The sequence below is a fragment of the Podarcis cretensis genome, assembly GCF_951804945.1.
Source record: "Podarcis cretensis genome assembly, chromosome: 11".
NCBI classification, from domain to species: Eukaryota; Metazoa; Chordata; class Lepidosauria; order Squamata; family Lacertidae; genus Podarcis; species Podarcis cretensis.
In genome coordinates this window covers 47015378-47032620 of record NC_137180.1, presented here as the reverse complement: position 1 = coordinate 47032620, position 17243 = coordinate 47015378, and the positions used below count along the sequence as shown (strand labels likewise).

The following is a 17243-nucleotide window of genomic DNA, read 5'->3' as shown; positions in this document are numbered from 1 at the left end:
AAGTGGGCTTTTGGGGGGGGGGCAGTGGGGCAAAGGCAATACCACTTGGACCTCTCCCTACAAAGCATGGGTCAAGTGGAAAACCACCCAGACTCATGCTTTCTAGGCATGGGTTAAGCAAAAGTGTAGATGGGTCCTTAGAGCGCAAAAGGACCAACACTTGTCTCTAGCCTCTTCAACGCCAGAGGCAGGTTTGCCTCTGTAACTTGCATTTGTTTTACTAGAACCTCAAGGTAAACCTGGTTTCAACCAAACCTGGTTCTAGTAAACCTGGTTTCAGCTGAACCTGGAAGCAAAAGAGTGGTTCAGGGAGAAGAGAATCTGATGTAAAAATGATAGCTGAGGAGCTGGAGATACCAACCCACCACATTTTGTAAGTCATTCTGGAAGGTACACATCTGCTTTCCATAGGCATCCACAGGAATTTTTAAAGCAAAACACCGAAAAGGGGAGCAGGCCAGTTTCTCACAACAACAACGAGAATAGTGGCTGTCCATTTCCTCTCATATCTCAGGTTATACAAGTCCTGGAAAGACTCTCCTCCCTGAAAGAGAGGGGAGTGGTTGTGGGTGGGAGCCTGAACACCGCCCCTAGCAGGGGGCATAGCCCCCTGCCTCCAGCTCACCTGGCTGGCGCTCACGCGCCCCCCGGTGGCCGTCCAACCAGGTGCCGTGGGGGGGGGGGGGCGTGTCCAGCAGCCTTGATGCTGCAGCGTCAGCCTCTCCCCGGCCTCATTACTCTTCGTCGTCCTGTGCGAGTCACCCACCCTCCACTCCCATTGAGTTAGGGCTTAGGTCATTGGCCTTGCTATGGACCTTAGGTTGGTCGCCCCGGTTGCACGGGGGGCCTGGTAGGAGTTTTTCCATTTGGCATTAGGCTTTTTGGTTTTTTTGCCTACCTCGTAGCAATCGTCACAACTTTTGTGGTATTGGTGGGTAGGCGAGGCATTGGAATAATGTGCTGTGGTGTGTCGAAGTGCTAGGTGTGGCCATCGCCTATGCCTTCAATGTTTAGGGGTATTCTGTTAAAGGAATCTGGCGGTCGTGTATTCTGTCCGATGCCTGCTTGGCGGGAGGCCATGGCACGACCCTCGGTGACAGCAGGGGTGAGCCTATAGTTGGATTAGCATCAACAGGTGATGAACCCCTGGTGAATAAACCCACTTGTTTCGCGATCCAATGCCTAAGCCAATACCTTTTCATTGCTGTAATCAATAAAGTTGTGGCCTTTTCTAGCCCATTAACCTTATATCACGTGTCCCTGTGTCTTCTTTTCACGTCGCGGTGGTCGGGTCCTCGAACCACAAGCTTGCTTTTTTTTGGGGGGGGCGAAATATAGCTGGGAATCAGAATTATGATTCACTGGGGCAGGGGGGACAACAGTCAGCTTTTCTGTGAATTGCCGTTTGCTCTGATTCAGCGGTAAAATGCAGGTTTTCCCGGGGAAAGTACTAGGACAAAAAAAGTGCTTTTAAGTGCTGATCTGTGCTTAGAAAGCATGGTGCAAAAGGAAGTCCAGATGAGCCCTTAGTCAACAGCAAGCAATTATGTACCCATAATTTACGTGTGAGGAACACTGGTGCTGAGAGATAAGGAATCAGCACATCAGGATTTCTGCCCCCTCCCTATCTGCTATTGTCAAACAGCTGGGAGTCACGATCTCTTGCTGATTTACTGTAAATCACCTAGGGCTCTGCCAAATGATATCAGTTGGTCTTCTGTGCAGTTGCAACAATGTGTGAACTGTAGGGCCACCGTAATCGTTAACAGCTTAGCTATTTTCACCTTTAAGAAGGGGAACAGCTGAAACTGAAGGCTGGTGCATAGACAGGGGTGCAGTTGGCCCTCACTCCTTAAAAGGTAAAGGGGCCCCTGACCATTAGGTCCAGTTGTGGCCGACTCTGGGGTTGCAGCACTCCTCTCACTTTATTAGCCGAGGGAGCTGGCATACAGCTTCCGTGTCATGTGGCCAGCATGACTAAACCGCTTCTGGCGAACCAGAGCAGCGCACAGAAACGCCATTTACCTTCCCGCTGGAGCAGTACCTATTTATCTACTTGCACTTTGACGTGCTTTCGAACTGCTAGGTTGGCAGGAGCAGGGACCGAGTAACAGGAGCTCACCCCGTCACGGGGATTCGAACCGCCGACCTTCTGATCGGCAAGCCCTAGGCTCTGTGGTTTAACCCACAGCACCACCTGTCAAATTTCCTAATATTGTCCAGGTTTGAAGTTCTTCCCTCCGGAGGGAGGAGGGTGCAGGTGAATATCTTGTGATGGTGAGTTGCATAGTATCCTGTGTCTGATCCACTGAAAAATGATGCATGACCTTTCCTGCCATTATGAAGGAGTCATTGATGGGAGCTGGAGCTGCTGGTCCTCATGGAGTTCTTGTTCAGGAGGAAGGAAATCAAGAAGTCGAAGCTGTAATAATCCCAGTCCCAGTGGCGGTGGAAGGTCCTGCATTGGAGAAGCAACCGAAAGCCGCCAGTGTGAGGATGAGGATTTGCAACATTTTCGGTAGGTGGAAATGATACTTGCTAAGAGGAAATATGGTTTGGCAAGTCTTGGAGTCACCTGAGACTTGTTGCAAATTATACATTGAAGAGAGAGTCAATGTATTGCTCTCCAGAAGTTGCTGAGCTATATTTCCCATTATGCCTGACCACTGGTCATGCTAGATGAGGCTGATGGGAGTTGTAGTCCTACAACATCTGGAGGTCAGCCCATATACATGGTGTAGTGAAGTGGTTCTCAAACAGTGATCTTTGGACCACCAGTGATCCACAAGGTTCATTCAAGTGGTCTACAGTACATCTGTGGATTTGTGGTTGAAGACAGAAGACAGCACATCCATCACACTGAATATGCCTATTGGCTTTTAATGGTATTTCAATTGCTTCTTTTATTTCTTATGTTGTATTACAGGCATTCTGTGTTGATTTTGCCACACATCCTACCATTTTTACTTTGTGCTCATAAAGTAGTATGAATAATAATAAAACAACATGGAGGCAGGGAGACCCATTTTTGGTGCCGGGTGCAAGATGGGTAAATGGCTTGGAGTTCTGAAACCACCACAAATGTCTACCAAGTGCTTAAGATGAAACTTTTCAGTGCCTTCAACAAATGGTTTGGGAGGACCTGAAATGGCAACACTGCAGAAATTGGGCAAGCACAGTTCTGGATGGAAAATCCAGTTGTACGATCAGGATACAAACACTTTTTTAAAATTGCAATTTTTCAATCTCATTAGAGAATTATTTGTGACCTGGAAAAAGTATTTATTATTTGTGACCTGGAAAAAGTTAGCTCAAACTAACTTTTTTTCATGCAAGGATTTGGAGCATTTCATTTAGGCTGGGACAAGAAAGAGACAAAAGTCAGTGAGCATCCATAAGCTGCTTTTTTTCCATGAGTGTGTTTGTGGCCCTCTCCAGATGCTGATAATTTAAATTTGATAAAAGCTTAGTGGCCTTGCAGAAACAGACACCTCTGAGAAGTAAAGTGTTTTGAAATGAAAGGTGACAAATCTCTTGAACTCTGAAATAAATTATAATCATGGTTTTTTTCAAAATGTTTTGCTTTATAGTTCAATAGAACCACACTGCTTTGATGTGTCTACGCTGGGCACAGAATCCTGTCCGCCACCTCCTCCCTTGGAAAATGGATATGTGCAAGTAAGTGAAGCACAATGGAATGCTGTCCTTATGCAGGTTCTCTGCATAGATAAGAGTAGTAAAATTTAGGTTGCAGTTCTGTGCACCTCTAAGGTAGCCCATGCGGTAACCTCCAGATGTTGTGGAACTATAATTTCCATCAGCCAGCATGGGCAGCAGTCAGGGCTGATAGGAGTTGTAATAATCCAAACAGGACCTGAAGGCTACCTGTAATTCCCACTTGCCCAGGAGTAAGCCCCATTGAACACTTGGAACTTAACTTCTGAGTCCATATGTTTGTACTTTGATTGTACTACAGTGGTACCTTGGGTTACAGACACTTCAGGTTACAGACACTTCAGGTTACAGACACTTCAGGTTACAGACTCCACTAACCCAGAAATAGTACCTCGGGTTAAGAACTTTGCTTCAGGATGAGAACAGAAATCATGCAGGGGTGGGACGGTGGCAGCAGGAGGCCCCATTAGCTAAAGTGGTGCTTCAGGTTAAGAGCAGTTTCAGGTTAAGTATGGACCTCCGGAACAAATTAAGTACTTAACCCGAGGTACCACTGTATATGGATTTCATATATGGATTTCATTGCTGGTTCACTGGTTTATTTAGGCAGTAAACGAGTTTACCTAGGCATAAATATCCTTGTCCTGGGCCACAATGCTGGTCATTCAAAAATGCAAACAAATAATTCTATAACGCTGCATATTTTGAATAATTATGTCAGAATTATTCAAGCATGTAAGAATAGAGAGGCATCCTTTCACTCAGTGACCCTCAATTTTTCTACTTTTTAGGATGCCGATTCATCCTATCCTGTGGGGAAGAGCATCATTTACACCTGCAATAACGGATATGCTGTTGTGGGGGACCCGGTGGTGACCTGTGGCGAAGGCTTGAGGTGGACCGTTGGACAGATGAGCTGCCAGAGTATGTATCTGTAAGCCTGGCTGCAAAGTACAATTCACCATTTACATTTGCGTGCCCAGGCAGAGACCCCCTGACCCCAGGCGACACTCGGGTGGAATAATGACTCGTGACAACGTGTTATGGGATTAAAATTTGCCACAACTTTATTAAACTTTCAGATGTAGGAAGACCTTGGCTTAGGCATTGGTCGTTTATCCCTCCCAGTCCTCGGCCCAGTCCCCCCCGCAACACAACCCCTTTAACGGGGAATGCTGGGATTGCTGCTGCGGGGGGCATGTGCCACCGCTTTACGCCCCCCCCCCCCAATTTAGGTAAGATAGACTAAAGGATTCCACCCAAGACCTTTAACTGCCAAAGTTGTGATGTTTTGCTACAGAGAAGGCAAAAGCTGCCAATGCAGGGAAATTCCTTCCTGGTTCTTCAAGAGCAACCATTGTAAGACTGTAGCAGTGCCTTGATGAGCTATGCAGAACTGGCTAAATTGACATACAAACTGCGGGACAAGGACAACTGTGACTTTAAGGAAGAATGGGAGCTTTTTACAAATTATCTAAAAAGATAGCAAAATGAACTGGACTCCTTGGCAGGTTTTGAATAAACATGCACAAATTTATTGGTTGATAACATGATAGACAGATAACTTAAGGATACGTATAATTTTATAACACGCAGAGAACAATGTGTGCTGAGAAATCAGAGAGAGGAGCTGAGGGAAGTCTTGAGGGGGGAGGGAGGGTTTGAAGGGGGGAAAGGGGGAAATAATGAATATGATATGTTTTGACAGTGTGCATGTTGAAATTGTTAATAAAAATATTTTTAAAAAAGAAATAAGCATTAATATAAAAAATAAAAAAGACTGTAGCAGTGCCTGCATACCTGTAAAGAAGTAGTTAAAGGTAAAGGGACCCCTGACCATTAGGTCCAGTCGTGGCCAACTCTGGGGTTGCGGCGCTCATCTCGCTTTACTGGCCGAGGAAGCCGGCATACAGCTTCCGGGTCATGTGGCCAGCATGACTAAGCCGCTTCTGGCGAGCCAGAGCAGCACACGGAAACGCCGCTTACCTTCCCGCCGGAGCGGTACCTATTTATCTACTTGCACTTTGACATGCTTTCGAACTGCTAGGTGGCCAGGAGCTGGGACCGAACAATGGGAGCTCACCCCGTCACGGGGATTTGAACCACCGACCTTCTGATCGGCAGGTCCTAGGCTCTGTTGTTTAACCCACAGCGCCACCCGCGTCCCTAAAGAAGAAGTTAACCTGCAATAAAAGGCCTAAACGAAAGGCAGGTAGGCTGGGTGAAGCTCTGGAACTGACTAAGAGCTCCCATGTAGGCTCCGCCCCCCTTTATGTTTAAAGAGTGGACCCAATCCTTATTGTTCCGCTCACCTGGCTCTGCCTCCCCAGTCACGATTGGCTCTTTGAACGGAGGTTTGGCGGGAACCTCAGGGTTTGTGACTTGGGGTCGTGGTCCAGGAGCGCTCCGCCGGGAGTCATGTAGGACTGGGGTGCTGTGCATGGGCACGAAAAGGGCGCCCTCCATTTGGGGAGCGGTCATTCTATGCCAGAAAAGGACGCCGTTCTTAAATTTCTGTCATGCAGCTGTTCATGACCATTGCCGAAGGAGATGAGGAAAGGGAGTAGCAATAGTGTGGTGTAGTGGTTAAGAGCAGTAGATTTGTAATCTGCTGAACTGGGTTCGATTCCCTGCTCCTCCACATGCAGCTGCTGGGTGACCTTGGGCCAGTCACATTTCTCTGAAGTCTCTCAGCCCCACTCACCTCTGTGCGGGAGGAAGGGAAAGGAGAGTGTTAGCCGCTTTGAGACTCCTTCGGGTAGTGATAAAGTGGGATATCAAATCCAAACTCTTCTTCTTCTTCTTCTAGGTGACTGCTGAGAGGAAGCATTTGTTTGCACCTCACAGCCCTCAAGGGCTAGGGATACAAATGTGTTTTCATTCTTCCCTCCCTCTGGATATAGTCCTGACACAGCTCTCCCTTGCCCAGTTTATCTTCGGGGCAGGGCCTTAATGTTCACCCTGATGAACCAGCCCCCACAACTTGGTTCTCCTCTTTATTCCCTAGAAACGGCTTGTGTCTTGCCTGCGTTGGAAGGAGGACTGAGTGCGGACCCAGTGAAACCATTGTATCAGATCGGAGAGAAGGTAAAGCTGTTGTGCCCAGAAGACACGCAGTTGGAAGGAGCAGCTGTCCTTTTGTGCGAGCCCACCCTGAAGTGGTCTCCTAACATCAACAATATCCAGTGCCGGAGGAGAGGTATGTAGTTCTAGGACTTTTTTTTTTTGGTGCACTTGTAGCCTGATCTTTCTTTGGAAACTTCAGAGCAGCGCCTGTGGGCCTCCAGAGAAGCATTCCACTATCCAAACTTAACTGAGCATGTTAAGACCAGATCAGTTTTAGCCATTTAACAACACCCTACACCGCAAAAGCTATTCACTGGGTGCAGAGACATTAACTGGATTTCAGAGAATCTTCTCCCATTTGAAGGAAGGCAAGTCTTGTCACTTTTGCCTGTGTGGGATCAGTGTTGTTTTTCTAGAAAAAGAGGTGCCAGAACTCACTGTGAACATCTCCTTTGTTCTTTTAGAATGGCAATGGTGCTCACCTGAGAGGTGCTGGAACTGAGTAATTATTATTATTATTATTATTATTATTATTATTATTATTATTATTAATACCCCAACCATCTGGCTTCCCCAGCCACTCTGGGTGACTTCCAACAAAATATTAAAATACAGTGATCCATCAAACATTCAAAGCTTCCCTAAACAAGGCTGCCTTCAGATGTCTTCTAAAAGTCTGGTAGTTGTTTTTCTCTTTGACATCTGGTGGGAGGGCGTTCCACAGGGCAGATGCCACTACCAAGAAGGCCCTCTGCCTGGTTCCCTGTAACTTGGCTTCTCGCAGTGAGGGAACCACCAGAAGGCCCTCGGCGCTGGACCTCAGCGTCTGGGCAGAATGATGGGGGTGGAGACGCTCCTTTAGGTATACTGGACCAGGACCGTTTAGGGCTTTAAAGATCAGCATCAACACTTTGGGTTGTGCTCAGAAATGTACTGTTCCTTTGAGTTCCCCCTGAAAAAAGCCCTGGGATGATGATGATAATAATAATAATAATAATAATAATAATAATAGCAATGCCACCAATTTGGAGTCAGCTGGTAGGCTTAACTCCTCTCTTTCCCTCATTTTCAATGGGAGAAGGTTGAGTTTCAGAGCATTATAGTGGGCACTTGCTGCAGCATCCAAGGGTCTAGGGGAACTACATTTCCTCTGCTTCCCAGCATTACTAAATTGTGCAGCAACAATGCACCATAGCACCCATGTCCTCAGTCCCAGCTATGGCATTCCTTGGACGCCCCCGCCCCCAACAATCCATGCTTCTTTTCACTGGTAAGTTGCACAGTGTGAGAGGAGGAGGATGGGGAGAACTCCAGAGAATGATGCAGCACAGAATGGGGGAGGTATATGATGGATTGATTAAATTTCTATACCACCCTTCCTCTGAAGATCCCAGGGCAGTTCACAACATAAAAATACAAAATGAAAACACAAAATACAGAATAAAACGAGAACAAAAACAAACCAGTGACACCCCCCCCCCCCCAAACACATTTAAAAGGCCATAAAAAGTCCAGTCAGCCCAAGGCCTGGTTATGGAGAAACATTTTTCACCTAAAGATATGTAACAAAGGAACCAGGCAAACCTCCTTAGGGAGAACATTCCACAAATGGGGAGCCACTGCAGAAAAGGCCCGTTATCATGTTGCCACCCTCTAGAACTCTCACCAAGAAGGTGGGCCTCAGATGATGATTGCAGGGTCCAGGTCAATTCATACGGGGATAAGCAGTCCTTGAAGTAGAAGAAGAGTTTGGATTTGATATTCTGCTTTGAGACCCGAAGGAGTCTCAAAGCGGCTAACATTCTCCTTTCCCTTCCTCCCCTACAACAAACACTCTGTGAGGTGAGTGGGGCTGAGAGACTTCAAAGAAGTGTGACTAGCCCAAGGTCACCCAGCAGCTGCATGTGGAGGAGCGGAAACGCAAACCCAGTTCACCAGATTACGAATCCACCGCTCTTAACCACTACACCACACTGGCTCTTTTGCGGTCCTAAGCTGTTTAAGGTTTTATAGGTCAAAACCAGCACTTTGAATTGGGCCGAGAAATTAATTGGCAGTCAGTGCAGTTGGGCCAGGATGCAATATCTTGGCCACTGAATTCTGCACCACCTGAAGCTTCTGAACTTCTAACTCAGTGCTAAAGCCCCTGCTTTGGATGCAAAAGGTATCAGGAAGGACTCCAGCTTGAAACCAGTTTCTGCCATTCAGTGTCAACGATACTGAGGCCAATGGACTGACTCTGTATGTGGCAGCTGCCTCTGTTTCCAGTTATGGATCCAGTTCAGAAGGTTTGGGATTCAATTCAAAAGTATATTGGGAGGAGGAGATACCTATAATTTGGCTCCAAACTTCCCCTCCCCTCCTCATTTTGGAATTTGCCCCATGACTGCTGCTAGATCAGGGTTAGCCAACATGATGCCCTCCAGATGCTGTTGGACTACAAGTCCCATCAGCCCCTGCCAGCATAGCTAATGATCAGGGATGATGGGAGTTGTGGTGCAGCAACATCTGGAGGGCACCGCGTTGGCTACTCCTGTGCTAGATGGTTAAATTCAGCCCAAGGTTGTCAGTTGTTAACCCTTTCAGTACCGTGGGGGCAGAGAAAAGCATCAGTGATGAAGAAAGAGATTGCCTTTTAAAAAAAAAATCACAAAAGAAATGAGTTGCCTTAAAACAGGTATATTAAAAATGAATGGGCTGCATTAACTGTGTTTGTGAGAGCTTCTAAAGTAAACATAATTGGCCTTTTTGAGTCACGGTACTGTGAAAGAAAAAAATCAATAGATTTCCCCCTCATTGTAAAACCAGAGGGAAAAGACAGGTCTAGTCGCTCCAGAGGCTGCAAAGGAGGAGGTTTTTAATTATGTTTTGATGGATTGGGATTACATTTCAAGTAGAAATAACTCAGGACCGGAGGTTCAGTAACAGAAAAGGCCACAAACAGGCCAGTCATCAAGCATCAAATTTGTGCAGTTTCTTTTCCTGGTCCTTTGGTGGTTGTCCTTCTGTATTGCAATGTGCGCCCCCAATCTCCAAGAAATCTCAGGAGTGGGGATTCAGCACGCATCTCTTCTTGGAGCAAAGGTCACTGGAGTCTTATGGCGTCTTTCTGATAGATGGTTTTGTTTACAGGCTGAGTGTAGGCTAGAAGGTGCACAGCATTAGCATTCGCAGCCGATCTTCCTTTCCCATCAGGTTTCTAGCAGGACCACCAGTGCCATTTCTCTGGATTCTTGCAGAAAGCAAATCAGACCATTGTTTGTTTTGAGCTGGCTGGCTGTTCTCCTTCCCCCCTTGCTCCCAGCCCAGGGAAAGAGAGGGAAACTGAGGCCCCATTCCCAAACGGCTTTCCTTCCAGCAAAGCCCACCGACTGAGAGGAACCTAGAACACTGCCTTATAGCGAGTCAGACTACTGGCTCCATCTCATTCACTGTGCTGATTTGCAACTGGGCCAGGCTCAAGGTGTTACTATCAGTATATAAAGGCCTTAAAAACCAGGGGGCCAGTTTACCTGTGAGATCACCTTGCCCCATATGCGCCCTCTCGGCCGCTTCGATCAGAGGAATTGACACAGGTACCACGTAACACCCTTTCCACATTTGCGAGAATTCAGTCTTTTAGTGTGGTTGCACCTACCCTTTGAAACTCCCTGCCTATGGATATCAGGCAGGCACCTTCACTGTGCTCTTTTTGGCACCTGCTGACAACACCACCTGAAGAAGTGTCTCCACCCCCATCGTTCAGCCCAGACACTGAGGTCCAGCTCTGAGGGCCTCCTGGCGGTTCCCTCCCTGTGAGAAGTGAGGTTACAGGGAACCAGGCAGAGGGCCTTCTCAGTAGTGGCACCTGCCCTGTGGAACGCCCTCCCAGCAGATGTCAAGGAAATAAGCAACTATCTTACTTTTAGAAGACATCTGAAGGCACCCCTGTTTAGGGAAGTTTTTACTGTTTAACGCTGTATTGTGTTTTAATATTCAGTTGGGAGCCACCCAGAGTGGCTTGGGAAACCCAGCCAGATGGGTGGAGTATTATTATTATTATTATTATTATTATTATTATTATTATACTATTGTTTTGACAAGCCTATCAAGAGATGTAGGAAGTTGATGTGCATTTCGGTCTGCTTTTTAGTCTATTGTTGTTTTAACTTTTCAAAAGTTTTGCATCAATTTTTGTTTCCTCAGTGATCGTTTTATTGTTTTAACTCATTAGTAAACTGTTTTGGTCAGGGATCCCTTTACCTTTAAACTGCTTTTAGGTGCTTTTTTTTTAAACAATCAAGCAGTGTATAAATTTTATGAAATAAATAAAAGATATCATTGTCTATGCTGACTGCCAGCAGCTCTCCAGGGTTTCAAGCAGGGGTCATACTCCCAGCCCAAATTTGGAGATTGAACCTGAGGCCTTCTGCATGCAAAGCAGATGTCCTGCTGCTGAAATGTGGCCCTTCCTGCCGAACCCGCATAACGCTTGGATGAGCTCGATGTCTTACCGAACACGCTAACAGAGTTAAAAGGGCAGTGTTCGAAATTAGCTAGGAGCCAGGCGCATTTTGTGACTGGGGATTGTCAGAAGGGAAGAGCGCTTCGAGAAGCCTTATCACCGTGTATGGCTGCAGAGACTCGATAATAAATTTGCTGCTGCTGGCACTGAGATGGCAGGAGAGGAAATGCCTCGCCACCCAACTCCAGAGAAAACAAAGCAGGAAGGAACATTGTCGGCTCTGCCAGGGCTATCAAGATAATCTCTGGCCGGTCTGCTCATTCCATATCTTTATCGTCTGTTTCTTCTTTCTCCTCAGTTCCCAGCACAGATACTGGGCCAGCTGCCCCAGAATGCCAGCCATGGGAGAAAGCCCAACAGGCAAAATGTGTGTGTAAGATGCCGTATGAATGTGGGTGAGTTGCCATAGGTATCTCATTTCTGTTAGAAAGCTAAACCCTCCAAGGGCATGAGCCCATGACAGATTAGAAAGCTTTGGAGAAATAAAGCGAGCTTTGCTAGCAATAAAATACCGTTTTCTCAGCCCTGTCCCACTTTAGTCCGTTTCATCTTTTTACCTGCCTTGATGGAGCTGTCGTTTGGTATTAGTAGAGATATAGCTTGGCTAAAAGAACAGAAAGGGGAAAGAGGGCTTTGGTTGTGTAAAATAGGGAGAGAAAAGGAGACAAAAACATATATTCTGGAGATTTGGAAGTGTGGCAGCGAGTTACCTTAGATCCTGCAGGGACCTTTTTCTAACAAAGGCAAGTGAGCATGTGAAATAAAAATGGATGGTTTTTATTTGGGGGATGCTAGTCAGATAAGTAATAAGTAATTTGATTCCCTTTTTCTGCTGAAGCTTTGGAGAATTCGTCCTGTGATACTGGCAATCTCTGTCAAGTAATATATGCCCAACCTGACATGCTTCTTTTAAATTTATTCCTTAGGGCCCTTCCAGACTGCTGGGTGTATTTTTTGTGTGGGTGTATTTTGCAACATGTCATTGGCGGGTTTATACTGAACTGTCCGCACATCATTATTTTGCTGTGTGGACTGTAGAGAATTCTAGTTGATGGGAAGCATTTGGCTTTGTGGGTCACAAATTGTGCAGGCTGTCCCCGTAAAGCAGGGATAGGTAACCTGTCACCTTTCAACTCTCATAATGCTGGTTGGTGCAGACTTAGGACAGGGGCTTTTCAGTAGTGGTCCCCCAATTGTGGAATGCCCTCCCTATCGAGGTGTGCTTGTTTCCCCTTTTATCAACTTTCAGGAGGGATTTGAAAACATCCGTGTTTACTCAGGCATTTGGTGACTGAAGAATATTGTTCCTGCCAACCCTGGGATCATGGTTTTTAACCACAACTGCTTTTAGGGTGTTTTAACTTGTAGGTTTTTAATTCTTTTTGGAATATTTTAACTGTTTTGAAAAGTTTTTGCTTTGTTGGTTTTTAGAATGTGTTCCGTTTACGAGGTATAAATTCAAAAAAATAAAAAAAATCCCTCATCATTTGCTACGCTTGTTGGGGCTGATGGGAGTTGGTGTCAAACAACATCTTGGAAGGCCGCAGATTCCCCAACCCTGCTGTAAATTTCAGCTCCCTGTCAATAGTGTGATTTCCTGCTTTTCCTCCCAGCTCTTCCCTGGACATCTGTGCTACAGACCAAAGAACCAAAAGAAGCACATGGCTAACCATCTGCAAGCTACATGCATTGGAGTGCATGGGCAGGCAGTATGCTTTGGTCAGCAAGGAAACCTGCAGGACTCCTGCTGCTTCCACAAGACCTTGCGGCTCATGCCAGCTGTGGGAGACATGTCATGGTAAGAGGTTTCCCCAACATCCTTCCCCATCCAAATTCCCGACCACATAGTTCAATTTGTGGGTGCACTTGCTCCCCACCCCACCGCGGTACTTCTAAATGCGATTTACTGGGAATAGCATGGAACGAGCTTGGATTAAAGAAAAAAAATATGTGGTTGACCTTCTAGATTTAGTGCAGAGTTATCTTAGGGCTGGGACGTGAGTGGTGCTGTGGGTTAAACCACAGAGTCTAGGGCTTGCCGATCAGAAGGTCAGCGGTTCGAATCCCCGTGACGGGGTGAGCTCCCGTTGCTCGGTCCCTGCTCCTGCCAACCTAGCAGTTCGAAAGCACATCAAAGTGCAAGTAGATAAATAGGTATCGCTCTGGCGGGAAGGTGAACGGCATTTCCGTGCACTGCTCTGGTTTGCCAGAAGCAGCTTAGTCATGCTGGCCACATGACCCGGAAGCTGTACGCCGGCTCCCTCAGCCGGTAAAGCGAGATGAGCGCCGCAACCCCAGAGTTGTCCATGACTGGACCTAATGGTCAGGGGTCCCTTTACCTTTACTATCTTAGGGTTACCCTCCCCAGATTTAGCTGGGGCATTTCCTGTGTTTCTGGCAAAGAGCTTCAGAACTATGGAGAAGGAAAATTAGGATTTGTTTCCAGAGATGAGAGCAAAGGTTAGCAGTAGGAGGAAGTTTACAATGGTGGTCTTCAAACTTACTTTTCTCATTGATTTGCTTGATGAGGAATACCAATACACCCGCACTGCAGGGTTCTAGGGAACATTCTTTGAACCAAACTACAAATTATGTTCACTGTATAGAAGGGGGTGTTTTTCATTTAAAACCCTTTTTCATTTAAAACGCTTTGATGAGTAAAACTTACCCAAGGCTGAACAACTTACTGAGCAGCAGATAAAATACAGCTTACAACAATTTTAACACATGAGCTATTGCTGCAATCTGCTCCGATTGTATATTTTATCTTTATGAACTCTGTTTTTATTGTGTTATGTTATGTGAGCTGGTCTTTGACCGTAATAAATGATATATCTATCTCAGCTTACAACAGTAATAAGATAGAATATGACACAAAACACCCACTGCACCCATGTAATTCATTGATGGCTCCTTGTACCCCACATGAATTTCAGTCTAGATTGCTCCCTCTCCTACACACATACACTGGCAATTTGTGCAAAACCAAAACTTAACTGCAACCCTGCACTTCAAAGTAGGGGTGGCTCAGGGCTAGATCTGTCCTGGCAAGCTGCAGGAAGTGGCCTGCCAGCTTTGTTTGCTGATCATTTCAGGAGATAATGCACTCTGCCAGATATTTGCAGAGTGATCTTTAAATCAGCACCTGGGGTGGACCAAAGTTATTGAGCTTTTTTTTTAGGAAATCAAAGTTGCCGTGCCTCACTGAACATTCCCATGCCGCCCTAGCGACCCCTGTAGTGCCCAACGCCCCCCCCCAGTGCAGAACTTAGAAGTGGGCTGTGTGACTATGCCAGATACTAGAGCACTTGGACGTCAACTGACCAATATGGCTGATCCCATAGGTGGCAACTCCACCATTTAACTGGCTTATTTACTGAAAGGTTTGCTGTCTTTTAAGAGAGGAAAGAGGGAGAGGTTGGGTGGGTAAACTGAGAGAAAAGCTGAGAGAAGAGAGAGACTGAAAGAGGAAAACAGAGGAAGTTGGACAATACAGTACAGTGGTACCTCGGGTTACATACGCTTCAGGTTACAGACTTCGCTAACGCAGAAATAGTACCTTGGGTTAAGAACTTTGCTTCAGGATGAGAACAGAAATTGTGCGGTGGCACTGGGAGGCCCCATTAGTTTAAGTGGTGCTTCATGTTAAGAACGGACCTCCGGAACGAATTAAGTACGTAACCAGAGGTACCACTGTATATGGTTAAAGATTTGGAGTTCCATGATTGAGATGACTAGAGGACGCCTCTGCTGCAAGTTGATGCTTAGACTGGTTTTGAAGAAGTTGAAGATGACTGTGTTTTGCTTGGTAGGTCTTTAGCTGTCTCAAGCCAGCAATAACCCACAACGCTTATTTCATATTGTCTTAAAGCAAGCAGGTGGACTGTACAGAGCCAGACTTCGTCAGCCAACCTGAAATACTCAAAGGTCATGACTTATCTTGTATCAATAAAGTGGGAGAGGGGCATCTACCTGAGATAAGGAGAGGTGCATTGTTTAAACATCAGGGCCCCCCCTTGCAGAAGCAGCTGTCTCCAAGAGACTCTGGGAGATGGTTGAGTCCCGCTGAGGCTGTGTACCATCTGCCTGAGCGGCTGAGCTTCCCCAAACCAGCCCCAAACCTTGCATTGGTGCTGGGAAGGATAAAAGGAACGCCTGCGAAGTTGGCTTCTTTTGGTCTTCCTGTAGCTGCTTGTTAATCCAGATGGTTCGGTGAATTACTGTCTCATTCACTATTGTTTATTTTTTCTCATTTGTGGCGGTTGTTTAGATCCAACCAACCAGTGCACATGCAAAGAAGCTGGACAATGCGGCAACACAGGAATAAGCATTTGCGTTGAAGTGGAAGGAAGGGTCGCGCAGCAGACCATGACTGAATGTGAGGCTGGCGTCCTCAAGTGCCAGGGGGAGAACATCACTGTTGTTAGCATAAGACCATGCGATGTACAAAATCCCTAGTCTATGTTTGCTTATTGCACTAGGATAACCACTCGGTTTTCCAGTGTGTTATACACTGTATTGCATTACTGCTGCAACCTTTGGCCAAGTCTCTCTGGGCATATAACTCAGTTATGTATACTTGTTGCTTTTTGTTGATTACCTTTGTATATTATTGGAATTTTTAAAAATTTTGTTTTATCTACCCTGCTTAGGAATCATTTGATTAAGCAGTTTATACGTTCTTCTAAATAAAATAAAAAAGTAAGGGGTCAGGAGTGGAATGAGGATTATTAAAACTAGCAAAATGGACATAATTTTGTAGGTGATATGGGAAGAAGAGCCTTGTTTATTTCAAGGACATATGGGGGAGTGCATCCCCCCCCCATGGCTGTCATAGAGGAGCAGCCCGCCCAATGTCAAACACAGGATAGATTTTGTTCATACTTCAGATGTGTACTTAAGTATGGCACTTTACATTTTCCTGTGGTGGTAAATGGCAACTGTTCATTGGTATGGGAGAAAGTAAAGGAGAACATCCGAGGAAACTAGTTATGTGCTATTAAATTGTTCTCTGCACTTACTGACTCACACATGGAAAACCAGGCCTCCCTCCTCTTCTTCTTTGGTCTCCTTTGGGAGGAAGGTTCAGATATAAATTTAATAAATGCCCAAGAATATCTCCATAGGCTCACAGTTAGCTCTGCTTCTTGACTATGCCAGATACTAGAGCACTTGGACGTCAACTGACCAATATGGCTGATCACACAGGTGGCAACTCCACCATTTAACTGGCTTATTTATTGAAAGGTTTGCTGCCTTTTAAGAGAGGAAAGACGGAGAGGTTGGGTGGGGAAACTGAGAAGAAAGAGAGTGAAAGAGGAAAACAAAGAAGTTGGACATACAGGAATTCCATGATTGAGATTACTAGAGGACCCTTCTGCTGCAAGTTGATGCTTAAACTGGGTTTGGAGAAGTTGAAGATGACTGTGTTAGAGTATGGCAGTGCATTTTGCTTAGTAGGTCTTTAGCTGTCTCAAGCCAGCAATAACCCAGAACACTTATTTCATATTGTCTTAAAGCAAGCAGATGGACTGTACAGAGCCAGACTTTGTCAGCTATCCTGAAATACTCAAAGGTTATCTTGTATCAATAAATAATGGTTGTTGTGTTTGTTTTTTAAAAAAGGCTGCGGTGTGATTCCTGTTCATAATCCCCTTGGAATTATTTTATCACTTGTTGTTTGCCCCCCTGGGCTCCTTTGGGGGGAAAGGTGGGATATAAATTAACTTCCCAGAATGCCTTGGGGGTGATGCAACAGATGTTGCCTTACTCTTAAGACAGTACAGTCGTACCTTGGATCTCAAATGCCTTGGCTCCCGAACAATCAAAAGTGAGTGTTCCAGTTTGCGAATGATTTTCGGAAGCCGAACATCCGGCGCAGCTTCCAATTGGTTGCAGGGGCTTCCTGCAGCCGATCAGAAGCCATGCGTTGGTTTCTGAATGTTTTGGAAGTCGAACGGACTGCCAGAACGAATTCCGTTTGACTTCCAAGGTATGA

The 17243-nt window shown here is 45.9% G+C and overlaps 1 protein-coding gene across 1 annotated transcript in view; it reads left to right on the top strand.

Annotated features, from left to right (window-relative positions):
* The window catches only part of C7 (complement C7), a 41897-nt gene extending 25034 nt beyond the window's left edge, over window positions 1-16863 (top strand). The window contains exons 12-18 of the mRNA XM_079994800.1: window positions 2347-2518; window positions 3591-3678; window positions 4467-4599; window positions 6683-6874; window positions 11544-11640; window positions 12859-13043; window positions 15516-16863. Of these exons, the coding sequence (XP_079850926.1) occupies window positions 2347-2518; window positions 3591-3678; window positions 4467-4599; window positions 6683-6874; window positions 11544-11640; window positions 12859-13043; window positions 15516-15703 (1055 nt within the window). The 3' untranslated portion in view covers window positions 15704-16863. The remainder of the gene's footprint in view (window positions 1-2346; window positions 2519-3590; window positions 3679-4466; window positions 4600-6682; window positions 6875-11543; window positions 11641-12858; window positions 13044-15515) is intronic.
* The last annotated feature ends 380 nt before the right edge of the window (window positions 16864-17243 follow it).